General features: G+C 45.1%; 1 protein-coding gene across 2 annotated transcripts in view; it reads left to right on the top strand.

The window, feature by feature from the left end:
• GRID1 (glutamate ionotropic receptor delta type subunit 1) overlaps positions 1-27938 on the top strand; it is a 1131580-nt gene that overhangs the window by 397614 nt on the left and 706028 nt on the right. For both annotated transcript variants that reach the window (XM_090057114.1, XM_090057113.1), the window contains exon 3: positions 11633-11917. In XM_090057114.1, the coding sequence (XP_089913240.1) occupies positions 11633-11917 (285 nt within the window). The remainder of the gene's footprint in view (positions 1-11632; positions 11918-27938) is intronic.

Here is a 27938-nt window from a genome sequence, read left to right on the forward strand (position 1 = left end):
ATAAACTGTAGTTTCATAACTTTGTTTCCTTTCTTTGTTTTATTATTTAGCAACATTAACAGTTTCTATTAACCTAGATAAAGGCCATCAGAAAATCAAGATAGATTTCTTTTCTCCTTTCGGAAAAATAGTAGGTCATTTTTTAAAATCAATCTTAATTTACTTCCTTTGGAAAAAATAACCAAACCTCCTTTACATTGCGTTTTGTAAAAATCTGCTCCTTCATATGTAAGTCAAATGGTAAGAATTGCAACTTCAGTCAGTGTATTTTTGTTTAATAGTCTTAAGTTGCAACTGTCTTATATTCAGAGACTAGATAGCAAAGAAAAACAGTTGATTGTCACCTAAACTTTGTAGGCCCAAATACTAATTCTGTGGTAGGTGTATATTAGGGTTCCCATTGTTGTTCTAAAATAAAAATATTCCACCCTATAAAAATTATTTGTGAGCCCTTAGTGTGGTGCTTTGTTCCACATGTAATAGGGGTTGATCCTGCTGCAATTTCAGCTAACAGAGTTGGTCCCTTTAGTTTAGCAGTAATGGCTCATGTTTCAGATAAAAGCCTCCTACATTTGATTCTTGTTGCCAGCAGGCCATTCAGGCATATCACATTACACATACTGACGAAAGGTTAAAAAGAAGGTAGAGCATCAAACTCTGTGATCCCCTTGCAGTGTATCATTTGCCATATTCCCAGCTCAGCTCTGTGCTTTTGGCTGGCAGAGTATAAGTGCAATTATGTAAATAGTGTACTCAATTTATGGGAACAAGAGAGAGCTATGCAGTAAACCAAGGCAAGTGCCTCAAAATGACCTACCATGAGTGGCACTGATGACTTTCAGAACAAGGTATGTGTACCTGTTTTTGCTGGAAGAGCAGGTTGATTATGACAGAAAGTCTTTGAATGGGAAGATTTAGATGTAAATATCAAACACATTGCCATTATCTTTGTGTAATGTATATGGTAAATTGATTCTGGATTCATAGATGATGTACCAGAATTTTAGCAAGATGATTTTCCATTTGAAAAGCTGGCTTTTCAAATAGTGCTGGCTTATCTATACTTTGGGGATTTTTGTGATGGTTTTCTTCTGACTGTGAAAGGGTCCACAATATTGTATGGATTGTTATATTAGTCATATGAACACCAGGTTATTCACATGGATACCCTATGCACGACTTGTGACAAGGCATTATTGTGTGCCTAAGGAATAGTATCATGCTTTCAGCTCACCTCTTTTGGAAGAATTGGCATTTGCAGTTTTGCTGATGAATGATAATGAGTGGGTCACTACCATGGCAATAGGAACAACAGTGTGCCAGACTTTCCTTTCCCTCCTGAAATAATTGTATTCAGGATGTAGGACTGAAAAATACCTAATATTTGGTCCAAAGGGCATAAAGAATGTCTTTAGCCACATTTCAGATTTTGAGATGAAGAAAAGAATATCCTTTGAATTTTAAATGCTGTGGACGTAAGTCTGAGTTGGACAGTTCAGCAAACAAATCAGCAAACCTAAATGAAATGATTGTTCAGGTTGTATATTGAAATATATAATTGTTTTTTCTGTTTTAATTTGTATTGATAGTTATGCTGCTCTGAATAGCAACTATGGCTTTGCTTATATTAGTTTAGATAAATAATGCTTATTAGTTATTTAAAAGAAATGGAGGAGAGATACTATCAATATATATTGCAAGTATACAGCAAAGCAGATACAAATAAAGGAAAATGAAGTTCAAGTATCCAAAGGAGGAAAAGCCGACTTTTTTTGCAGTTATATCTTTGGGTACTTACGTTTTTAGATCATTACTAATTGCCTTTCTTGGCTAATGTAACAGTTTGAGAAGTGAGTTTTGTATATAAATCAAAGATCTAGGATTGAGAAGTATCTGTAGCTCATTCAAAATGGACCAAGTTCTGTAGGGAGTGCCAACAAATGTTCACTGCACCTGGGCTACTATCACACAGTAGGGCTGTGTGAAGCTTCAGTCACTGAGCCGAATCTCCGAATCGAATCAGGAGACCCTTTAATTTCTCCAAATCAAATTGGAACCATCTGAATCAGTTCAGAGAGATTCAATGATTTGGACATAGACACAGCATTAAATGTTTTTTCTACATACCTCAAGGTACCAGGCAGCTCATGAATGCTGAGATGCTGGGGCAGGTGGAACATCCCATGGGAGCACAGGAGGGTCCCCAGTGCTCTCAGCAGTGGACCAAGAAGTAGTTGAGTACTTCTGGGTCCACCACTGAGCATGTGCCCCCCGCAATGCTCCTGTGGGATGCTCCATCTGCCCCACCATAGCTACATTCATAAGCCACGCCCGGTACCTCAAGGTATGTAGAAAAAACATTTAAAGCTGTGCCTATGGCTGAATTGCTGATTCTCAGAATCAGCATTGAATCTTCAGACTCAGATTCAACCGAATTGAATGGGGACAGTGATCCAAATCAATGAATCCAATTATTGTCCCTGATTTGGGCTTAATCTGAATCTAATACAGCCCATTGTGCACGCCCCCATCACACAGCATGTTTTAAGCACACAGCATGTTTTAAGCTGTATGATAGTAGACCAGGAGCAATGTGTGCAAATGTTCACCAGTGTTAGGGACAACACTGAGAACCTCAGTGTAAGTAACTTTGGATAGGCAGGATGAGGGCCCTACTATGGCTATGGGGTGCAGTACCAGATTTGAGGGAGAGTTGGTGGGACTGGGTGCGAGGCGGAGCCTTATATCTGATGGTGGGGAGGTTCCAGATTTAAAAATGGTGGGAGTGGGTTTGGAAAAGTGCTACCCCAGGGCTGGAACTTGTGGAGACTGTGAGGGAGTCGTTCGCCCCGGCTCCGTCCATCACTGGTCAACTTCCTCTCGGGGGACCCCTAGTAGGGAGATACACGTAGAGACTCAACAGCCTCAACGAACCCACGCGCCGATCTTGCCTGCCACAACTTCAATGATATGTTATTGGGTTTAGATGTTATGGCGCATGCAGTCCAGAAAATGAGACTCTCGTCCTCCACTGGGTCCTGGGGTCCTGAGGGCTCCTCCACCCCTACACCCCCGCCTGATCCACTGGTAGATCGTCCTATTGGAGCGGTCCTCAGTGCGATGCGCTCTGGGCCGCGCCACTAACATAAACACAGTCAATCAAATGCCTGTTATGGATGAGGGACCTACGGACTCATGCCCGCCCTCAAGGTACACTTAGGTACCTTGTCGGTCGGGGAGTGGGGTGCTCCTTCCTGTCCCCTCCCTTTTAGTCCTAAGCTCACTGACGGGGCTGCTCCACCCTCGTCATCCGGTAAGTCATAAAGGAAAGTCCGTAAGAAAATCGGAGTACCAGCAGCTCCCGCGTTCCTGGTGCTCCTCCCGGCCGGCATCTGCCACCTCCCTCAGCTAACTACCTTGTCCGGGGCTCTGCTGGCCCCAAAAGGTCCATCCTCTCCTCCATGCTGCCTGGATCCTCTGCAGTCTGCTCCCGCCGGCGCTGACTCCCGCCGCCGCCACCTCCGGATCCGCCCCCCCGCGTGCCTCCGGCGCTTCTTTTATGCCGGCCCGGGTTGCTCCCGCACCGGCTGCTTCCGGGTTCCTGTAAGGGGGAAGTTTCCGGCCTTTGCCCTCTGCCACAACCTGGAAATTGGGCCGGGTCCTGCCGCCACTGGGATTGCCCGGGCTTGGCACCCTCTTCACTCCCTTACAGAGATATTTGATAAATCAGGCTAACCCATTCCTGTTGTAATTTAGTTCACCTACTCAGGTGATCTAATTTAGTTCACCTACTCCAGTAAACTAATTTAGATGGGGCCTGCCATTTTTTGCCTGATTTAATCCCCCTAAATGTCTGCACAGATGGCCATTTAGATCAATCTAATCCTAGTTAGGTTGATCTAAATGAAGCATCTGCATGTACCCTAGGAAATCATGTTCTTTGGAACATAAGTTATAGTCCTTAAACTGACTTGAAGATCTGGCCCCAATTACTTACCTGTGGGCTATGTCTCTGGGACAGACCATGTCTTCCTTAATATACCAAGAGTTATGTGATTCCTGTGATGTGGTAGCTGTATTTCTTCCCATTCTGAAACATGAGCAGTCCTCACTTTGAAAAAAGTGTGGAGGACTGAAAAACAATTTCCATGGGATGATATGCCATAAGTAAATAGAGCTTAATTTTTTTTTATGGTTAAACTTTTTGGATCAGTTAAAATATTAAAACTAACCCAAAGCGGTCATTATTTATACTTTCCTAAGAGAATATTGAAAATTTTCGCAAAACCAAATTTGCAATCAGTAATGAATTTTCCACTCAAAAATCATTATCAAAAATATTCCTGGAGCAGGGAGGGAGTGGGGGAGAAAGGGTAGCAGCAGCCTGGGGTGGTGGATAGCAGTGGCAGCCACCACGTGCAGGCTTCCCCCTCCACTGCTTTGGGACCAGCTGCTGCTACTCCCTGATCTAGTGTAGTTTTAAAAAATGCTGGATTTTTGAGAATTCCAGATTTTTGAGGTTATTCTGTACATTCTCTTTTCCCTCTACCATTGTTAACTAACTCCTTGAATTCTCCCTTGGTTGTCTCTCATTTTTCTCTTTTTCTAGAACTTTTTTCTGTTATAGTATGTTTTTTATGTAGCTATCACTAATGTTCATTTAGTAGATTTTGAAATTACTATTAGATAATCTTTACCAATTTCTTTAATTCCCCAAATTCAAATATCCTGAAGATTAATAGTCTTATATTTCAGTGAAACCACCCCTAATTATGGCAACTGTTAATAATTTGTATTCATTGAAACAAAATTTCCATTCTGATTCAGGTATTCTCTTTAGCTGTCTTCTTTTCTACATGGTCTTTTTTGCATCGTAATGTTATCTTCAAAGTACTATATCTTCAGAGTGCCATAATTTGGTAACTACTTTGACTGTCTGTAGCTGTATTTCTTCCCAGATAGATGTCTAAATAATTTAAATTCCCCATGCATTCAGAAGCCTGTGGTTTAAAGTATTCCAAGTAGTCCAGGAAATTTAATCTTTGCCATCCTTTAGATCTAGTGATCTACAACAGATACTATTTTGTGTTGTTACCTTCACTTTGTCTCTGGCCAAAGTAGTATACAACCATACTTTTTGTTTTGAGTTATTGCTTGTTGGCATAGCAGCATTTTTAATGTAGTACCATCTCTTTTTATCTCTTTCTAATGTTCCAGTTAAACAGTGCTACAAGCTTTTTATTTGCCATTCAAGTAAACAAAATGCAAGCAAAAACAGACCACTCCTTGACTATTTTTATGGATGCGTCTCCCAAAAGATCTTAAGTCTTGATTAAACATACAGCTTACTGGCCTTTTCAGAGGGTACATTTTGATTTCTTAGCTTTTCATTACACTTCATATTTGAATGAGTTTAAATTACCTAACCAGTCAAATAGCTGATTATTATACATAGCCACACAGTAGCACAGCGGCTGATTTTCTACATTCTAATTCCTGCTGTATTTATTAAATACAGTTATTAAATCAAGTTTATATGCATTCTTTTATATTTTCATACGGAATATATTTACAGTACTTATGTCTGGAATTAGCTGTGCCTGGCTGAACTGGTAACAGTTAATGTTAGGTAAATTGACTGCTTTGGTTTCAAAAGTTTGTAGGTTCAACTGCTTGGTCAGAATTCCTATGAGATTTTGATTTATGATCATAAAATGCTGATGGACAGAAGAGATTCCATTTGCTGACCTATAGGCCCAGTTCCAAACTCATTTATACTAATGTTAAACCAGTGCAATTCCATTAACTAAAATAACTTTTTTTCATTTGTAGCCAAGTATTCACAGTCATATTTAAACTCAAGCAGTTTCCAATGTGTCTATATAAAAACACTGTTCCACTTTAAAATGATACATTTTATTGTCTTGTTCAATTATTTCTTTTTCTTTTTTAAAGAAAAGATTATATATTCAAATGTTAGTGAGCTGTTGTTGAATACGTAACTTCAGTCTCTTTCATATGCATAGTTTTATCAATTCAGTTAGTAAATTAGTAGCTAGCTCTGTTCCTGGACAGTATGAATCTGCAGGCCTACTTCCATAAGTTTAGTTTCCTGTTGTAGATTTCTTTTTTCACATATTTTATTGTGATCAATAAATCTAGTCTTACATTTCATTTAAATGTAGTCCTTCTGGTTTTTGAAGATAACTTCCATAAAACATAAGTCTTCAGCCAGATTGAATGAAACAATGAACTCCTTCCCCCTCCATCGCATTTGTACTCATCTCAAAGGGCCACTAGCTTTGAAGCATGTTTACTTTGCTAATCATTTTATTCCAGAGTATTGTACCAGAAATACCAGGTATACGCAGATGACTGGATACGCTCACACTCTCCCTGAGATCCTTCCCTTCCATTTAAAAAAAAATTCTTAGAAAATGGTAGTGAGTTCTCTGTATCATTAATTAAATATTACATAATACAGTTTGTAAATAGTGAATCCCAGGTGCAATGTCATGGGAAGCTTAAAGAGAAGTTTGGTTAAACTCAAGTGAAAAGGAAGGTTTTAGCTTCAAAAAAGGGTATATAGTTCAGTATCCTAGAGGGATTCAGGAATGAGGTTCAAGAAAGGGTAGCATAAATGTGAAGTGCATCTTCTTACAGACAGCATTTAGAACTAGGTTTGGCAAGATGGTCAATTGACCAGTCAAATATTATCTATTGACTGGTCAATTGACTACATATTTTTGACTGATCAAAGATTATAGCATTTTTACAAAAAAAAAAACCACCCAACTTTTTTTTTTTTTAGTTTTCTTGACAGACATGATCTTTTTAACTTGTTTTTCACACATTTCTTAATAGCAAATCTTTGCTCCTTCTGTATATTATTTGGACCCGTTGGCACTTTTTAACAATTTTCAACCAATATTTGTGGGTTGCACAATCCTCCCTGACTGCACCCATGGGTCAAGTGTGCTCCTCCTTCATGGGTCACCTCTGTTCCCTCCGCCTCACCTGCAAGTTGCACCTGTTCTCCCATCCCATCCATGGGTCATGCCCTCTCCCACTATCTCTTGTGGGTTGCACCTGCTTCTCCCAGCTCTCATAGGTCATGCCTGACCCCCCACCCATGCATTGCACCTGCCTCCCATACCTCTTGCAGGTCATGCCTGCCCCCAACCCCACCATCCTAACTTATCTGCTATGGGGCAAAAATTTTGAATTGATTTAACTTCCCCCTAATGCCCTCAAATATCTATATTTAGCTTTAAAATCTGCTTAATAAAACAGAAATGATAATTCCTGCCTTTGTACAGCACTTTGCAATCTTCATATGAAAATTGTGTGCAAAGCATTTTTAAAATGTGTGGGTAAGGCTTGTTGCTTATTCAAGGTCATATGGGGGAGTGATGTAGCACTTTATACAACTCCAGGATCCTTGATGCTCAGTTTTGCTCCACAGGCTAACTCATGTTTCATGCCAATATAAGGCATACACTTTCAATACCAAAAAGAAGTCAAATGGTAATAAGATCTCACCTCATGCCACAAAGTACCGCAACTAGGAAAGTGTTTATGGTTTGTAGGAAATCCTGATGAATATCCACAAGGAAAGTTTCCTTGGGGTATTTATTATCTGTGGACATAAGTTTTTTTAATAACTTCTAGATGCCTTAAGTTCACAAGACATGTTATTTATATATATGTGTGTTTATGTATCTTATACATACACACAGACTTGGATTCAGTGTCCCTGGTTTCATGCAAACAGATGGCAATACATAAAACCCTGACTAACCCTTTGAGAAAATCTGCATAAAAGACCCAACTTGGGATTTCACAATGCTTATATGAGGGAAGTCATCTGTTACAGAAATATAGCAACGCTTTGTTTCAAGTATAGTGTTACATAAAAAGAACATAGTGATGAATACTAGGCCTGTGCGAAGCGGCTAGTATTTGCTTTGGATTCAGCCAATTTTGAGGGACAATGATTTTGTTGGGTGATTCAAATCACTGTCCTGAATCGATTCAGCTGAATCTGATTTAGAGATTTGAATCACACAGGCCCCATTCACCCAGTCCCAGTTTCCTGGCTCTTTATAAAAACAAATAAAAAAAGCCCTACACACACTGGCTCCTGCCAGGCTGGGGGTGGAGGGGGAGTGATCCTCACTGCCTTCCCATTGCCCTGCACCGCATGGGGGGGGGGAGCGCTCTGTCATGAGCTCCCAGAAGCTCTAATGGCTTTGTTCGTTTTAAAGAGCTGGGATGCTGTGGCTGGGCAGGGCAGCCACTGACAGGGCTGGGAGAGTGGAGAGGTCAGGGGGGCACTCAGGGAGGCTGGGGGAGCAAGCAGAGGCTGGAGCTGGGTGGGGGTCCCCCCATAGTCTCTTCCCCCCTTCAGCCCCCTCCACCCTCTACTTTCCATTCAGCTCCCTGTGGCAGCGAGTGGGGACTGCCTGAATTTCCAAATCTATTTTTCCACATCTTTTCTAAATTGATTTAGAGGCTTTGAATTGATTTGGACCTTTTTATTGGTCTTCCAATTCGATTTGGATTCAGAGATTTGGCCACTGAATTGGGCCGAATCTTCTCCAGATTGAATCAGCATCTGAAGCTTCATACAGCTGTAGTGAATACAACCTGAAATAAAATGTTGCTTACACTTATCCCCCACCCCATTTTTGTATTATAATTTGTATTCTACTACCTGGGATCCTCGTGAACTAAAATGTAGAGTGTAACATATGCTGCTCATTTTCATTTTTAATGTGTAGCATAATTAAATTAAATATGAAAAAATATTCAAAATATGTTTTAATGACTTGTGAAAACTGTTTGCTTAATAGCCCTGTAGACCAACTTGTCTTATTTAGCTCATCACCATGTACTATACCACATTAAAGGAAAATTTACCAAGACCATAACTTCTGCTATGAGGTACTTCAGTCATTTTCTGTTGGATGTACTCGGAAAATGGGATCAGTATCCACAGTCTGTTGTATCATTGTAATATTGCTGTCAGTAAAGGAATGGTTTGCAGTTAGTGCCAACTGTTGTATGAAGTAGCTTTTTTGTTATATGGATATTTGCTCTTTCACAAGCTGCTTTCAAAAGACCTCAAGCAGCATCCCTATGGCAAAGATATTTTCTACTATTGCTGGTCTAGAGCACATTTTTCACTTGTGGTAGTGCATGAGTTATAGGACTAATCTCTTGGCCATGACCACTCCCACGATGCCCACTCTTGTTAGAAACACGTTTTATTTGTCCTTTGGTATGTTTAGAAGTAGATTTGTTGCTTCTGTGGGCTGGGAAATATTGTGCTCACCCTAAATGACACCAAAGCATACTGGTTGGTAAGCCCTTCAGGTGTTTGTTTTGACTAACCTATTCTCTTTCTTTTGTCCCCTCTTCTTTCTTCCCTGCTCCCTTCCCTACTGTGACTAAACAGATTACCTGTGTGACATGTTCAGCTTTTTCTGGCAATAAGCCTAGGAAATCAAATTTGTCCTCAAACCTGTCTCTCCCATTTTGCAATGTAATGCTTTCCTTCTGCTAAATCAGGTCAGCTCACAGGGAAAACAACATGTTTTTTGGGAAGGATAGCCAACATGGTTTTTGTGCGGGCAGGTCATGTCTGACCAACCTAGTTTCCTATGATCAAGTAATGAACTGCTTAGATGTGGGAGATGCAGTTGATGTCATAGACTTAGATTTTTAAAAGGCCTTGCATATATGGTCTCCCATGATGCTCTTATAAAAAAAAAATGGGGATTGTGGGCTGGCAGAGTACATGGGTTGTGAAATGGCTAAGGAGTCAAACCCATAGAGTGTTAGTGATGGGTCTGTATTGTCTTGGTTGGAGGTGGCTAATAGTGTCCTGCAGGGTTTGATTCTTGGTCCTGTGCTATTCAGCATCTTTATCAACAATTTAGATGAGGATGTGGTAAGCATGCTGGCCAAATTTGTGGATGATACAAAGTAATAGGGAAAAGTGGTCATGCCTAGGGGATAGGATGTGGATCCAGGAAGTCCTGGGCAAGCTGGAAAGGTGCATGGAGCAGAACCAGATGCAGTTCAATAAGGATAAATGTAGAATGCTTCATCTGGGAGAAGTAACCAGCGACATGAATATAGGTTAGGAGGAGATTTCCTGGCCAGGACAGTGGCTGAAAGGGACCTCAAGGTTATGGTTGATCACGGGATGAACATGAGCTGCCAGTGCAACGCTGTAGTCAACAGAGCTAACAACATACTAGGATACATTAGCTGAAGCATCGTGAGTGAGGTTCAGAAAATGATACTTCCTAACCACTTGGCACTGGTGAGACCCCCCCCTGGAGTATTGTGTCCAGTTCTGGGTGCCATACTTTAAAAAAGTCATAGAAAATATTGAAAGGGTCCAGAGAAAGGCCGCAAGAATGACTAAGGACCTGGAGAACAAAACTTATGAGGAAAGACTAAGGGATCTAGAACTATTCAGCCTAGCATTGAAGGATCTTACCCAGAGACTTGCAAGATCCATGTTCTAGGCCCATCTCAGCTGGCATTTGATCTCCAGATAAGTGTTCTAACAACTAGCCCACAGGTTAGACATTATCCAAAGCACCCTCTACCCCTCCTCTCAAAGCTGGCCGCTGGACAGCCGGGAGAGGAAAGTATATGGGGTCTGCAGGGGGAGCACAAGCTAGGGAAAGGCTGGTTCACTGAAATAAACTATGCTGGAAGATAGGAATCTGGAGTTCTGGCTCTGGTCCCTAATGTTGCATCTTGCATTCATTAAATAAAAGTAGGATAGTTCAGCTGGAATGGGGCAAGGCAAAGAATTCATGTTACAGCTCTTCAGTGGGGTTTCTTATAATTTAAAAAAAAAATATTGAGAGAGATTTCAGTTTTAAGGATGTATTCCACACAATGAAAAGTTCTAAAGGATTTTTATCTGCCATGCGCATATGATAGCTTACTATGCTTTGTGGCCCAGAGAGTGGATTGAGACTCAGGAGACCTCAGTGCATTTGCTCTCTGTCTTAGAGTTCCTGGGTACCTGTAGACATGCTGCCATTACAGTGCATTAGAGCAGACTTGATTAACCAAGTCTGCTAATTAGCACCCTCCAGCAGCCTCGGCATCTCACATATTCAGCATCCCCCTGCTTCAAAAAGGCAGTGGGGGTGCTTTAACTAAAGCTCATCAAATGATCTTTATAAAGCACCCCCCCCCACCATATTGAAGCATGGGATGCTGAATACACAAGCCACTGTGGGCGTTTTAATTAGAGCAGCCCCCAAGAGCCACTTTAATTAAAGTGTCTTCCCCACCCCCAGAGGACATGTAAAGATGCCCCATGTTACTTGAAAAAAGTCATTTAATTTTCCTGTGTTGGTTTCCTGTCAAAAAAAAGTAAAGGTTATTTTATCTTTCCCTTATTCTTCATCTGTTTTTATCTGTAAGGCTTACAAGATCTGTGGTTCCTGCTTCTCAATTGGTGTTATGTTATACAAATGACCTTAACTTGGTCACCTCTTCAGGGCAGAGACTACATTATTGGCATAGTACTTTAACTTGACCCCCAAATAATTTTTTACTTCCCTCTAACATGGAACTCTCTTTTTTTTCCATTCAGCATGTGACCTGATGACCCTGGGGATCTTAGCCTTAGTTACATCCACTGGCTGCGCCTCAGCCAATGCCCTGCAGTCCCTGACAGATGCCATGCACATTCCACATCTCTTTGTACAGCGCAACACAGGAGGCTCCCCACGTACTGCTTGCCACTTAAACCCTAGCCTTGAGGAGGAAGAATACACACTGGCAGCCAGACCGCCTGTCCGCCTCAATGATGTTATGCTAAAACTAGTCACAGAACTTCGATGGCAAAAATTTATCGTATTCTATGACAGCGATTACGGTGAGTAAAATATATAATTTCAGTGACATATATAATTTCAGTGACGTTATTTAACAGAAAAGGAAGTATGAACGTATGCTGTGGGAATGCAATTGTTTGGGCTATTTGAAGACAAGGGGGAAATATTTTGAGTGGACATAGCTCTTTATCTTAAAAGCACAGTTTTAGTGAAAACTAATTCTCAGAGAAGCAGTAAAAATTGCTTAGCAATGCTAAGCAATGCTAAGACAGCTGAAATTTGGATCATCTAACAGTTTTTCAATAAAATATTAATAAACTGTTGACATTGCTTGGCAGGGTCATATGGGTATGCTAGAGAGTACAAATCCTCTAATACAGTTTCTATCAAAACTGAGCTTTATTCTCTTTAAAATTTAATTTTCAGTACTTCTATTTCTATCATTTCTTTGCATGTTTTCTCATGCCTTTCTCCATTTGGAGTATGTATCATAGTGGTATATTTTATGACATTAAAGTAATGGTTAAAGTTAGTGTTTCCCTGATATTTGATTTGAATTTCATATCTCAGTTGGCAACATTTTACTCTGGACTAAAACTTGGCAAACAGAAGTTTCTGCTTGAGCAAATTTGATACTTCAAGTGGGTAAAAAAAGCATAGCTGGTGCTCAGCACTTGGAAGGAAAATGAAAAAAAACTAAGTTGATTAATTTTATGCTCCAGTGCTGAAAACTTGCCTCTGTTTATTAAGTTGATTTTTTTTTCTTCTAGTTTACTGACACACGGCATAAAGATTTCAGTAGAGTTCAACAAATGTACTCAGCCTGATTTCAAAATATTTTTATTTGAAATGTAATTTTCCTGTTGTGATTTTGTGCCGTTATGTAAAGTTTGGTGAGAACAAGGAGAGAGGAAGTAGAGGAAAAGAGAGAAAATTTGAAGTTGGATAAAATGGGCTTTTGAATAGTAGTGTAGACTGTATGCAGAGATTAGTTACAGACATTCAAACAGCCTGAGGCAGAATCTGCAAGCAGTGTAGTTTAGCTTGGCAGGAAACAGAATACACATTTGCCCTTTGGTGAGAGGCCAGGGAGTGGAAAATCTTAGACTGGGTTCCACCATTTTTAAAGCAGTCGCTGTGCACTGAACTTGTGTTGTGTTATGGGTATGTTGGCTACAAAGCACCAACTCACAGGATTATTGTAAAATTCTAGTTTATTGGATGATTGCAAAAGTCAGATTATAAACCTTGATGCTGATCCCCTCAAACACACACATTCATGCACACACACACACACAATCATAGTAGCTAGCTCTGAACACTAAGCACTGGTGTCAAGAAATACCTATCCCCAAGTGCTGAAGTCCACCATTGATGGACAGTCGAGGCTTCTTTCAGTGTGCTGTTGCTTCAGAAGGGGGTCGCCAGCTTGTCCTTCTGGCTGGACAGGCAGGGTGCTGGTCAAGTCAAAGAGGGCACCCTTGGAGGTCATTCTTCACTGCCTTTTATCCCTCTCTTGCAGAGTTTGGTGACTCCCCAATTCTTGGGCTTACCCAATCCAGGGGTCGTTGACCTCGAGGGATGTCCCTCTTGGTAACTCCTGGATGGCAACTATCAGCCCTAGGGGTCACATCCATACGTACATGCAGTCTCAGGAGTCTGATGAATTTTGATTGATTCACTGCCATGATGAATAGAGCTCTGGAAGTGGTTGATCAGGGGGTATTTCATCCCCAAGGGTCTGTTTCCAGCATTGATTAGTTCAAAGGGGGGCTTCCGTACCTTTAACAATGAAATTTCTGGGAATTCCTGGCTTTTTATTGATTCTTTCTTTTCCTTGGTCTCTGATTTTGGAGGTGTTAATTGCTGCTCATTAACATGCTTATCCAGACTAGCTACTGTGTTACACAATCAACCATGATTCATTCAGGGACCTGCTCTATTCAGAAATTCCTGCTCTTGGTAACATTGTTACATGGTAAAACTTACTTTTAAACTTAAAGTACATTTATGAAAGCATCTACAAGCTCTATTTTCACTACAAGTATACATTATATAAAAATAATAATATAATAAAAGAAAAAGAGAAAGGAAGGAAGAAAAGGTAGAAAAGAGAAAGCATCCCCAAAAGGGGGCAAATACTAAATGAGGGGCTTTTGCTATATGGATGAGCTTCACATTTGAGGGGCAGGGGGCAGACAAAAGGGTTTCTTGCTACAGGTATAGACCAGTTTTGTGTACCAAACTTCTGTTCTGTTACGAATGTAGACCAGTTTCTGATCACTTATACTAGTAAAAGTGTAATGTCTGTACCTGGCCAGAATCTTTACAGTCTTTAGAAGTGAAATACATAATCCAAAACAATGAGCTATATGTTTTAGGGGTGTGTGAAGCTTTGGGTATGGATTCAGTTTGGAGGAGATTCAGCCCAATCCGGTGGCTGAATCTTCAAATCCTGATTGAATCAGGGGACCAATAAAAAGGTCTGAATCAATTTGAAGTTTTCTGAATCAATTCAGAAAACATTCAGAGCGCTTTGATGACTTAGGCAGTGGGGATGCTTTAACTAAAGCTTGTCAAATGATCATCTGGAGCTGGACTCAGAGCTGGTAAGTGGGAGGTGGGGGAAAGGGGGATGGAAGAGTGGGGAGGGGTCTATGGGGGGGACCCCTGACAGATCCCTTCCCCTGCCTGTTTCCCCAACCCCCCTGATCCCCACCCTCCCCCCCAGCCCCCACCATGGCTGCCCCACCCGGCCCCAGCTCCCAGCCATTTAAAAAAAAGTCCCCACTCACTGGGTACTGCTGGGCAGGGGAGCAATCCCCACTGCCTCTCACTGCCCCATGCTGCATGGGGAGCTCTGCCATGAGCCCCCAGCTCCCTTCATGGCTGGCCTGCCCACCCTATCTCTGTTCCTTTAAGAAAAACAAAGAAAGAAACAAAAAAACCTGGGCTCACCAGCTCCTGCAGCAGCCTTGGGGCTTCGGGGGGCTTGTGGAAGAGCCCCCTATGCAGCATGGGGCAGTGGGGATCACCCTCCCCACTGGGTAGGAACCAGTGAGTTTGGGGTTTTTCTGGGTTTTTTTTCTTTCTTAAAGGGCCAGAGCTGGGGTGGGCAAGGCAGCCATGGAGGAGGAAGCTGGGGGAGCGGGCAGGGGACGGGGGGCGGGGGTTGTGGCAGAGGGGGATGGGCCTGGCCTGGGTGATTTGGAGATTTGGCAGCAGCTGATTCTCTGAATCAGATTCAGCCAAATTGATTCAGGACAGCGATTTGAATCACCAAATCGAATCACAGTCCCCTGAATCGGCCAAATCCAAATCTGAAGTGAATACTAGCTGCTTCGCACAGACCTAATATGATTAATAGAAAGGTTGTCTATAATATTACTGTGACTCATGTTATTGCAACATGTGTGAGGTGTGGGGAGCAGGAAGCTGATTCTGTGCTAAAGCTAGTCACTGTAGTCCCATGGGCAGCTCTGTGTTGCACTAGCTGGTTATGATTCCTTAAGGAATGTTTACCAGCTGAGGATTTATATGTTCTCCAGCTTTCCTCTTTTACACTTCTCCTTGACATTATCATAAATTATAATAAAACATAGGCTTTTTGATATTTTTGGCATGGACTCTGTAGGTAGAATTCTGTATGTGTAAACTTCACTGTGTGGAAAGTGTTCCCTTCCAGTAAAATGTCCCAAAATATTATTTGTGAACTTGTGACAAGACATGGAAGAATTTCATAGGAGTGAGCTGAATGTTCTAAAAAGAAATTTCAAAGTGGAAATGCCAAAAGATGGGTTCAAACTGTGATATTCAAGCTGAATTCAAACTTTAGCATTTAAATTTTGCTACTTTTGTGGAAAAGAAATGAGTAATAGTTTGTTTCTAGAGAAAGTGATCTTTCAAAGACTTCAGACTTGAAAGTTGACACATTAAAATTCTCCTTAATTGCACAATATTCTCTTACTGGTCTGTATTGATGGGGGAAAAGATCAATTGGTACATCTCCATATAGCTATTTCACATTTATGAAAGGTGGGAGGGGAATTCACATTTTCTCTATAGATAATGCATGTTATGACTTGGATAACCCTCATTTTTCATGTTTAATGTTACTATTCTCATTTATGGTTTGTGCATAAGAGGTGTGTGATTTAAGAAGCACAGAAAGAACTTGAAAAACTACATTTGCTGCTCTGGTGAGTTCAAGAAAAAGAAAGGGTATGAGGTGTCGGGGGAAGTTAGCACTGCTTGAAAGTACCACGCTAATTTCCTACTGATACTAACAGAGTTGTTTTAGGATACGGGAGGGAAAACTGGGCTAGTGTGAAAATGATTTCTGGGCACTATGGTAACACAAATAATAAATAGCAGTATTTAACAAGATAGCTAAGGCAAGTCTCTTCACAGTCTTAACTGCTGGCATGTGGTTGAGTGGTATGGGTCTGAGATCAGAAATTATAAATGCTGTTCCTTACTCTGCCATTAACTCACTATGTTATACCAAGAAGGCTAGTCATGTGGGCCATTTCCCATCTATAAAATGGGGAGGGAAGTGGGAAGCCTCCTTCACAGGGATGTTGTGAAATCTAAGTAGTGCTTGAAATGTACTTCGAGATCCTTAAACGAGAATCAGTGTACAATTGTAAATAATTGAATGGTATTATAGATAACAATGCAATTAGAACAATAAGAAGTGCTTACCAAAGGAACCACAAATGATTGTGTTTTTTAAAAGTGTATTCTGAAAACGCTATAATAAATGAAAACTTTAATTCTAATTTTATATTTAAAAATGGAATTGGCACTGAAAGAACATTGATAGTGTTCACACACTGTGGTCTATGGAATTACATCCATCACAGTGTAAAGAATCTACAATAGAATTAGAAGAGATTCTGGTATCCTAGAAGACTTTATCTGTACAGATGTACCATTAAATTGTATTCTGGCCTGCTCTGTATTCCTACAAGAGTATCCTCATTACCTTTTTAAGTATGTTCGGAAGGTAATACAGAGATCTGTCTGCATGATTGTTTTATACTGTGCTTTTTTATGAGGTAGAATCATCAAAAATTGTATTTCATGACACCAAAATGTATGGGTTAGTAGACACACAGGAGAATCAGGAAGCTAGGAAGAGACATGTAGGAATTAGAGCAGTGTTGTGAACTGTATCAATCAGGAGAGATTTGGTACTAATAAATGTGAAGTCTTACTTACAGTGAAAGTAACTAAAGTTCTATAGTTGCTAAAGGGAGGGATTATGATCCCAGTTTAATCAGAATATGTAGACTAAGTGGGGAAAGTTGAAGCCAGAGGGTGATTTCCTAAATATAGAACTTTGATTGAGTTCAAATTTTGCTTTGCCAGTGCACCATTGACTAATCAAACACCATGGTAATTAGATCCTCAATTTAAAAAATAAAGTTAGCAAGATCACCTAAATGTAACATTTATTTCACTGCTTGAACATGATCTGTTCCCAAGAGGCCATGAGTCATAATTGTGTTTTCATTGGATTAAGCTTGTGACTGAAACCATTTCTTTCTTTGTGCTATGGTTTTATCACAAGGTCTCTGCACGTGTACCCTCTCTGTTCCCAAATTGTTTAACAAACAATTTCTTGCTTGGGGCTCAGAACTGAACCTGCAGTGGCACTTTTCATATGTGAGGAGCTGTCAAAAGAGTGACTATTAGAGTTGGCAGAGAACTGGAAATTTGCTTCTCAGTAAAAAAAACCCAAACCCAAGTATTTATGATTTTTGAAAAGCACAAAAAATCATAGAAAAAATATTTTTAAAAGGAAAAATATGCTTTGTTTATTAATTTGCTAATTGGGTTTTTTTGGACCCTGACCTGAATAAAACTTTGAGAAGTGTAGGAAAAAATGACTGTTCTTATTCTTGTTATGAATAAAGGGTATTTGTTTAAAAAAAGAAAGAAAAAAATTGCAGTGAAAAACTTCTACCAATATGACTTTTGACTTCACTCGCCTGGGTCTCCTTGGAGGTTTGGTTTTTTTCTTTTTCTCTTCAATTTTTTGTTGGAAGAAAAGAATGCTATCCTCCTTACAGAAGTGGAGAATAATTTCTTAGATTTACTATAGGGGGGAATCACTATCAGCCAGAGTGTTGGGTCCTTATCATAGGAACTCTTCTATCAATGGATTTTAGAACTGCTACTGCTCCCAGAACTGCCTCACTGTGGAGCTGGGATCAGCAGTACTATAGACCAATTATTCTCATCCAAGGCACCACAGCACTCTGTGAGGCCTTCAGATCCTTTCAGGGGAGTTGCAGGTTGCCACATAATGTTAGCACTATTACATGCATAAACAGGATTTACAATATAAACTCAGAATTTTCACACAAGGAATTCATAGAGTTAAAAAAAAATTCTGACCTATTGTGGTCTTTCTCAGTTCCTTGTTACAGAAGAATTACTTTATTTTTTCATAGGCAAAAATGGGTAAAAACCAAGAGCTGGCATTCTCCAAGGGGTCCCTTGAGTCTTAAGATTCTCATCTTTAGACAGTATGTGTGCAATCATACAAGCCCACATGTGCATATTGCCATGTCTCGAAGCAGTTTGTGATGCAGCAAGATGCACTCCGGGAACAACAACAAAATAATGTTCCCCACACTGCATATTTGCAGTGTGGGCTCAAAATGTAGTACCCGGAAATCCAGGAACCAAAATAAATGGAGGGGGGGGGGGCGTGGAAGCAGGGCAGGGCATGGTTCAGGACTGTACTTTGAGGCAACAGGAGGCTCGTGTCTTCTACAGAGATGCTCTGGTATCTAGCCAGAGTGTCTCTATGACTGCCACTTGCCCTGGTGCCATAGCACACTGCCCAAGCAGGGCAAACAGCAGTGCAGGCTGCAGGGACCTGGACCCAGGCTCCATTGCAGGTAAGTAGAGGGTTGCAGGGACTGGAGACGGTGGCAGCTGTGAGGGTGCAGGGCACCATATGGGGGGACAGCTCAGGAGGGGTGGGTCCCCCACCTGCCTACTGCAGGGGCTACAGCCCAACAGCCCCCCCTAGTGGCATGGCTGTCATCCAGGGCCCTGCACCACTAGCCCGAGTGGTCCAGAGCTGCCCAAAGGCTCATGAAACTGCACTGAGCCAGACCACAACCACAAGATGTGGCAGAGACAGCGCTGGGTGCCAGGCAACAGGCGCCAAGCCATGCTGCCCCATTCTATGTGGTGGGGCTATGCCACAAGGTCCCAATGCCCTGATGACCTCTGCTGCTTCTGCTAAGCTGGGGGCCATGAGGGGGTGCTGGGTCCTGGGGGGCAGAGAGGGTGCTCTGGGCTTTGCAGAAGAGCTGTGGCCCCTGTGTGCAGGGCAGTTCATGAGCTGGGGGGGCTGTGCCCTTTGAGAAGCATGGGACCCACCCCTCCTGAGCAGCTCCCCCACACCCACAGTCCCACTACTATTCACCCCCAAGCCATTCCCACAAACCCCTCACCCATGTACCTGGCCCTGTGGGTCAGGAGGGAGGGGACTGCCTGCAGGGGGCAGGCTGTGGGTTGAGAGTGAAGGACAAGGGCAGGGGCAGGGCACTAGTATATCAGTGCTGCTCAGCATTGCACATCCTGGTGAACGAAGGGGGTAGGGGCAGCTCTGATTTTTCTATGACAAAAAAGCCAACAGTAAATGCCAATGTGTATAGATATTTAGAATTTACTATATTATGATGGTAGAGGCACTGGTAGGTTTCCAAATTCCTCTAAACTTGTAAATGTGTCAATAAAACATTACCCAACTGATCTCTCTCTATATAGTGCCATTCCATTTTAATAGCAGAAGAACACTATTATGGGTATTTTAATGAGAGAGTTTGGGTTTCTTAGCAAAGAATTTGCAATTTTTAAACAGGGAACACCAGGATCTCTGCTGCTGAGACCAGTGGCGAGACCTGGACAGAGGAGACTGTTCAGGGCCATCACTGGGGACCCAGCTGAAGGGCAGATGAGGTGGCTGATCTGTTGGGCATTTGGGGCCAAGAGGACACACTTGGACAATTAAGAGCAGGCCATCACAAGGAGCACATTTTCTGGGTGATAGCTGCCCAGATGGCAGAACCAGAGCACTACTTCCAGGTCTGGCAGGGGCACAGCCAAGGGGGAGGATGCTGTCATAGGTGGCAGCAGGTCACAGAGAGGCAACAGCCACCAGTGCCAGATTGCTGCAGTGAGTAGAGGGTGCAGGGCACTTCCAGTATAGGACTGCTTCAGCAGTCCAGCTGGCACAAGGGATAGTGTCCCTAGATACCAATTTGCTGAGCCCCAGAGGCTCCTGTCTATTTGTAACATTCAAATACCATGGGCCCTAAGGCACATCTGGCTAACTAGTAGCCCCTCTTGTATTGGGAATAATGGGTGAATGCTACAACAAAATCCTTGGGACAAAGGCAAAAACAGGATAGGAGTGATATGAGGGTCAAAACATTAAAATGAATGTGCTTGAGGGGGACACCAAGCAGAGCCCCCCCGGGACACACTCACCACTCCTCAAAGGCATCTATGGAGTTGGTGGATGCCATCCACTGGTGCTCTGCCCAGAAGCATGCATGGACAAGTGAGAAGAAAGTGGCCCCGCAGTCTGTGGGCATCTTCCAAGCCAGAGCCTCCTTCCTGGTCAAGGAGAGGGCCCACTTGGCCAGGCCAGAAGGAGGTTGACCAGGAGGTCCCAGGACTTGGTGGATAGAGTGACCAAAAACAAAAAGGTCGGGGGTGAAATTCAACCAAAACTTCAGGAGGAGGCTCTGGAGGTGGAGGGGCTGCAGCCTGGAGCACTTGAGGGTCATGTCCTCCAGGGTCTGCCTCTGCCCACAGAAAAGGCAGGAGACCAGGGTATCTATGAAGCTCATCACATACACACCCATGGCGATGGCTTCATGGAGGAGCTGCCAGATGAGGTCCCCAGTGGCTTGTGGGATGAGGGTGGAGAACAGACTCAGCCACTGGGGTGCCCCAGCCACGCCCTCGCCAAGCAGGTCCCACCACTTTGTGTCTGGGTGGGATGCGAGGGTGGCATGATGGATTGCATGGTACATGAGCATGTGGAGGTGGTGGCAATGGACAGTGTAAAAGCAGACCAGTCTGGTGTCCTCCAGCCGTCTCAGTGCCATGAGGCTGAGCAAGGTGCTAGCCCCACGACAAGCTCCATTGGGCTGGAGGATGGGGTGGGGGGCTACTACCACACAGGATCTGGTTGAAAAGGATAAGGTCATCAGGAGGTAGGGCAGATTTCACCTCCTGGACCAGACGGCAGGTTGTACATGTCATGAGTAGACCCATGTGCCAGGCCAGCACAGCGGGGTCCATCCACTCCTGCCTATCATAGTTCAGATCTCTAATACAGGTGACACCAGCCAAGATAAACCTCTGTCACAACTGGAGTGCCTCTGCCATCGGCACCTCCAGCTGGGGGTTCCAGAGGAGGGGCTCGATGAGAAGGTCAGTGCCCTGGGTGAGTGTTGCAGGGGACCTGAAGGTGGAGACCAGCAGAGGAGGTCCTGGTAGAACTCTGGCAGCCCTCGCAGGTCCTGCAGGGAGAAACCCTGCAGGCTGAGCAGCTGCTAATCATATCGGAGCCCCCATGCCTACTGACACTGGCTACTGACACTGTATAGCAGTCACTGCAGGGTCTGAAGGTGGAACGTCAAAACGTGGCTGCACAGGCAAACCAGGCCCTGATCTCCCTTCCACAAAGGAAGGCTCAAGGACCTCTGCAGTGACTCAGTACCATCCTGGGCAGAAAAACTCTAGTGCCTGTCTCTGGAGCCCTGCCAGGACTTCAGTGGGCACAGGCAGGGTGTGTAAGAAGTGCCAGAGCATGGACAGGACCATCTGGTTCAGCACCAGCATTATTCCATGCAGAGAGGAGCCCTGCCCATGCCTGGAACTGCTCCACCACCCTTGCCTCCAGCTGGTGCCAGGTCTCCAGTGGGGAAGGGCCTGTGGGGGTCAGGTGGACACCCACATAGAGCAGCAAGCCCACACTCCAGCAGATCCCACAGATCATAGGTGGGAGTGAGCCCACCTGCCACCCACCAACAGGCTCTTGATACCGTTGACGAAGACAGAGGAGGCTGTTGAGTACAATGCACCTGCACCAGGTTGCCTGAGTCCTGGACTGCAAGGAGTATGTCAGAATACATGGACAGGACTGGCTACACCCTGCCCTACATCAACCCTGTCATCCACCTTCACAGAAGAATGAGGAAGGGCTCCAGGGCCAAGGAATACAGCTGTTCTGACAGTGGTCAGCCTTTATGCACCCCTCTCCTGAATGGGATGGGCTCCATCAGGTCCAGTTGAGCTTGGCCAAACACTCTGTAGAGGCATAGAGCACCTGGAGAGCCTGCACAAAATGGGGCCAAAAGCCAAAGGCCCGCAGAGTGCCTGTGAGGTACCCATGATCCATTCTGTCAAATGCCTTCTTCTGGTCCAGGGATAGGAGGGCAAAAGACAGGCCCTCCCAGCCCACTGACTCCAGAAGATCCCTAACCAGATACAGGTTGTCAAAGATGGAATGTCCAGGCACTGTGTCCATCTGGTGGGGATGGATCATGTCCACCAGCATGGACTGCAGGTGCAGTGAGATAGACTATAAGGTAGCAACAAAGGCTACGCAGAGGAGGGACATGGGACACCAGGTCCTCAGGTTGTGGGGATTCCCCCTTCTTTGGCAAGATGGTCAGTATGGCCCTCCAGCATGACACAGGGAGTTCCTCACTTCCCTTGGATTTGTCCCAGACCCCAGCAAAGTCTGGGCCGAAGGTGTCCCAGAAGGCCTGGTAGAACTCCGCAGTCAGCTTGTCAATGCCTGGCATCTTGTTGCCAGGCATCAGGTGGAGGGCAGCCAAAAGCTCAACCAGAGTGAAAGGAGCCTTCAGCAGGTCCTGATCACCCATGCTGACCTGTGGGTCTGACAGCCTTCAGCATCAGCTGGGTCCAAGGAGAAGATCTCTTCATAGAAGGCCCATGCATGCTGGCGCATCTCTCCTGGATCCATGAGGGGGGTGCTGTTACCCACTAGATGGCAGGTGATGTAGTTCTCGGCCCCCTTCCTCCTCTCCAGGGCATAGAAGAAGCAGGAGCCATGGTCAATTTCCCAAAGGAGCTGGATGCATGAGCTGACAAATGCACCACAGGCACGGTGGTCATCCAGAGCACACAGCTCTTCCCGCCTCTCCTGACACTCTCTGCAGAGGGTTGGGTTGCTTGGGTCAGTGGCCAGGTGCCTCTCCAGCTCTAGTATGCCCCACTCAAGCTGATTCTGGACCACCTCCCTCTGCTGAGTGTGTCCCTGAGTGCGGCAAAAGACCTGGATGCATACATTCCCTATATCCCACCATCTCCAAGCTGGGGGTAACGCTGCCTGCCGCTCCTGCCAGGCCACCAGGAACTCCCAGAAAGCCTTCCTGAACCCCACATCCTCCAGCAGACTGCTATTGAAATGCCAGTGGGCTGAGGGACGGGGCTGCAGGAAGATGAGGAGACACCACCTGAGCAAGACAGGTGACAAATGCAAGGAATGCCCAGGTAAGAAACAGGGGTTCAGACAGTCTCCCAAATTGGGGGTGGCACACACAGCTAGGCAAGGCCTTAAATGCCTATATACCAATGCTTGTAGTATGGGGAATAAACAGGAGGAACTCACCCTCAGAATAGCCAGTTCAGACCCAGACATAATAGGGCTTACAAAAATGTGGTGGGATTCATCCCATGACTGGGCAGTTAGCATTAGGGGCTATAGGCTTTACGGGCAGGATAGAGAAGGAAGGAAAGGTGGGGGTGTGGTGCTCTATGTCAAGGAGCAATACACATCCTCTGCCAGCAGAATGGGGTCAGAGGAGGGGCAAGCTGAAGTGCTCTGGGTCAAGATACAAGGGAGCCATGGGGAGAGGGATCTAACAGTGGGGGTCTACTACAGACCTCCCAACCAAGGGGAGGAGCTGGACCGGGAATTTTCAAGCCAGCTCGCAGAGGCACATAAGGCAAGGGATGTAGTTGTCATGCGTGATTTAAATTACCCAGACATCTGCTGGGAGGAACAGTCAGCCAGGTCAGACCATTCCAGGAGGTTCCTGGCGGAGATACAGGACCTCCACTTAATTCAGGAAGTGCACAGTCCCAACAGAGGAAATGCCCTGTTGGACCTGGTCCTGGCCACAGGCGATGACCTGGTAAGGGGCCTCCAGGTTCTTGACCATCTGGGTGATAGCAATCATCGTTTGTTGGAATTCACCATCCAGTGCAGGGTGTCAAAGGCCTGCAGCAAGCAGTAGCCCTAAATTTCAAGAGGGCCAACTTCAACAAGTTGAGGAGATTAGTGGGAGAGGCACTGGGGTTCTTGAGAGCAGGGGAACTCAGTGCCAAAGATGAGTGGTAGTTCCTTAAGGAGACGATACTCAGGGCCCAAGGGGTGACCATCCCAACAAGAAGCAAGGGGGGCAGGAGTTCCCGAAAACCCCTCTGGCTCACCAAGGGTGTCCGGGAATGCCTGGTTGCCAAAAAGGTGGCATACAACTGGTGAAAGGGGGGTGCTATCTCCAAAGAGGAGAATACCTCCTCTGCTCGGGCCTGTAGGGGGGCTGTCAGGAAAGCTAAGGCGGACATAGAACTAGGATTAGCATACAAGATCAAAGATAATAAAAAGTCCTTTTTCAAATATATAGGAGGATGAAGAAAGCACCGGGAAATGTGGGGCCCCTGCAAGATTCTCTGGCCAATCTGGTGGTTGTGCCAGAGGAGAAAGCAGACCTCTTTAAGCAAGTCTTCACCTCCATTTTCTTGGGCAGGGATTGGGACTTCCCCACTGTGATGAAAGATGGACTCGAGGGGAATGCCTTCAGACCTCAGGTTGGGGAGGACTGGGTTAGAGAGCTTCTGGAGGGGTTGGACGTGTTCAAATCAGCGGGTCCAGATGCTCTCCACTCCAGGGTGGTGGGGGAGCTAGCAGGGATTATTGCAGGGCCTTTGGCATGGCTTTACGAGCACTTGTGGTACTCAGGCCAGGTGCCAGATGATTGGAAGATAACCAACGTGGTCCCCATCTTTAAAAAAGGGAGGAGGGAGGACCCGGGCAACTATAGACCCATCAGTTTTACCTCAATCCTAGGGAAACTCTGAGAAAATCATCAAGGAGCACATCTGTGATGGGCCAGCTTCAGGGATGATGCTCAAGGGCAACCAGCATGGTTTCATTAGGGGCAGGTCCTGTCAGACCAACCTAATTGCCTTTTATGATCAGGTCAGAAAAGCATTGGATGCAGGTGTTGCTGTGAACATAGTCTTTCTGGACTTCAGCAAGGCCTTTGACACCATCTCCCACCCCATCCTCATTAAGAAACTAGGTGACTCTGGCATTGATGCCTACACAGTCAGATGGATTGCAGATTGGCTGAAGAGTCATACTCAGAGGGTGGTGGTGGACGGGTCATATTCGACCTGAGGAGAAGTGGGCAGCGGAGTCCCCCAGGGCTTGGTCCTTGGGCCTGCGCTGTTCAATCTCTTTATCAGTGATTTGGACAATGGGGTGAAAAGCAACCTGTTTAAATTTACTGATGATACCAAAGTTTGGTGTGAGGTGAGCACACTAGTAGGGAGGGAAAGACTGCAGCAAGACCTGGACAGGTTACAGGGGTGGGCTAACAAAAACAGGATGCGTTTCAATACTGACAAGTGCAGGGTGCTGCACTTGGGCAGTAGTAATCAGCAGCACACTTATAAGGCAGGAAACTCCTTTCTTGAGAGCACAGAGGAAGAAAGGGATCTTGGAGTCATTATTGGCTCCAAGAACAACATGGGCCAATAATGCGAGGTCACAGTTGGGAGGGCTAACCGGACCTTGTTGTGCATCCACAGGTGGATCTCAAGTAGGGCCAAGGAGATGATCTTCCCCCTCTACATAACACTGGTCAGGCCACAGCTGGAGTACTGGGTCTAGTTCTGTGCGCCCCACTTCAGGAGGGATGTGGACAACACTGAGAGGGTCCAGAGGAGAGCCACCCGCATGAGCCGGGGTCAACAGGGCAGACCCTACAATGAGAGACTGCGGGACCTGAACCTGTTCAGCCCTCACAAGAGAAGGGTGAGGGGGGACCTGGTGACCGTCTATAAACTCACTAGGGGGGACCAGAAGGGTTTGGGAGAGACCTTGTTTCCCCTAGTGCCCCCTGGCATAACAAGGAATAATGGCCATAAGTTGTTGAAAAGTAGGTTTAGATTAGACATCCGTAAGAACTACTTCACAGTTAGAGCAGCTAGGATCTGGAACCAACTTCCAAAGGAAGTGGTGCTGGCTCCTACCCTGGGGGTCTTTAAGAAGAGGCTTGATGCCTAGCTGGCTGGAGTCATTTGAGCCCAGTTTTTCTCCTGCCCAGGCAGGGGTCGGACTTGAAGATCTACAAGGTCCCTTCTGACCTTACGTCTATGATGACCCTGGATGCCCAGGGCTACTGTGGCCTGAGCCCAGACCAGGTGGTGATCATTGAAAGGGGTCGGTCGGATGCCAGAGGAATGGGCCCAGGCAAAGTGCAGCAGAGAGGTATAAACCCAGTCCAACTAAGAGTGGCATGCCTGCTCGTCCCCCACCGTCACATAAATGAAGGCAGGGGGCTGATAGGGAGACAGATACACCAGAAGTCCTCCAGGGAGTAGTCCATCAGGATTTCCCTGAGCATACCCATGGCAGCCTTGTTCTGCTCCCTGCCTGACTGGTCTTGTGCGTCTAGGGTGACGTTAAATTCCCCACCAAGGACCAGGCATGTGTGAGGGTTGAGGGTGCTGATGTAAGTGGCTGCCTGGCGGAAAAAAATCCACCAACTCCAGGTCCTTCACAGGGGCTTACATGTTCAGAAGGTTCAGGACCAACCCCTGCACTTGGACCCAGAGGTGCAGCAGGTGGCCTGGCACCATCTGAACATCCTGGAGAACCTCTGCCTGCAGGCCTGGGGAGAACACGGCAGCAACCCTGCAAGAGGTGGGTGAGAGGTGACTAAAAAAGACCCTGCCTCCCCACTCCAGCTGCCATTTAGGATCATCAGTCGGAGTCATCAGGGTCTCCTGTAAGAATACCATGGGGTACCCCCCTCCTGAAGGAAGGAGAGCACCCGGCATCTCTGGAGACCCTTTCTGAAGCTGTGGTATCATGGGATGGGGTCCCCAGGGATGGCCGCGATACCTCTAGGGCTCCTTGACCATGCCAATCCTGCCCTACAGGTACCCTTTTTCTCATCTGCCACGTCTTGTTATAACTGTAATAAATAGGGAGACTGCCCTCAAGTTTGCTTGTACATGGTCCTGATGGACCCCACTGAGCCCTGTGGGTTCTCAGACCCCTTTTGGGTCCTGCTCCAAAATGGATGTTTCTCGGGACACCCTCAGCCTTATGGGCTAAATGCATGGCTCCAAGCTGCCCCTTTACCATGCCTCAAGCCTCGCAGATGGCATTCACACAGTGTCCCTCTGACGACTTAGTTTAACTTGGTCTCCAGTCATCACTGGTTTCTCTGAAGCCCTGTCTCTCTCTCTCTCTGCACCCCTTGGCATTGGGGTCTGCTCACCCCCGAACACTGCTCCGACACTGGCGCTGGGGTCTCCACACCCCCAATGAGGCCGCCTCCTTCCCCAGTAGCCTCAGTCCAATCTTCCAGTATACAAAGAGAAATCAAAAGACAAACTTCTAGGCCATAACATAATGCAAGCAACTCAAGGGGTGCTCTGTCCCTTTAAAAGAATCACCTTTCCCTCAGCATTATGTGCCTTATAGGCCAGGGTATCTGGTGAGCTCCTGAAGTCCCTTAATCTTATCAAAAGCAGAACAGGCAGTCAAGCCTCTTAACTTAGCTTCCTCTAGGAGAGCTCCTTCCCCCTTGGCTGATGGCAGAAAACTGCTTCTCTGGTCCCACCCCTAGGGTTTATATATGCCCCAGTCCCTGCCTCTTCTTGTCAGCTGACCGCCTGCAGGTGCAGGCTCATTCCCCCACTCCTGCTGCCAGTGACTTGCAGCTGAAGGGTTCCTGACTGACTGCTAGGGCT

Source organism: Crocodylus siamensis, chromosome 7 (assembly GCF_052110815.1).
Source record: "Crocodylus siamensis isolate JL-2025a chromosome 7, ASM5211081v1, whole genome shotgun sequence".
NCBI lineage: Eukaryota > Metazoa > Chordata > Crocodylia > Crocodylidae > Crocodylus > Crocodylus siamensis.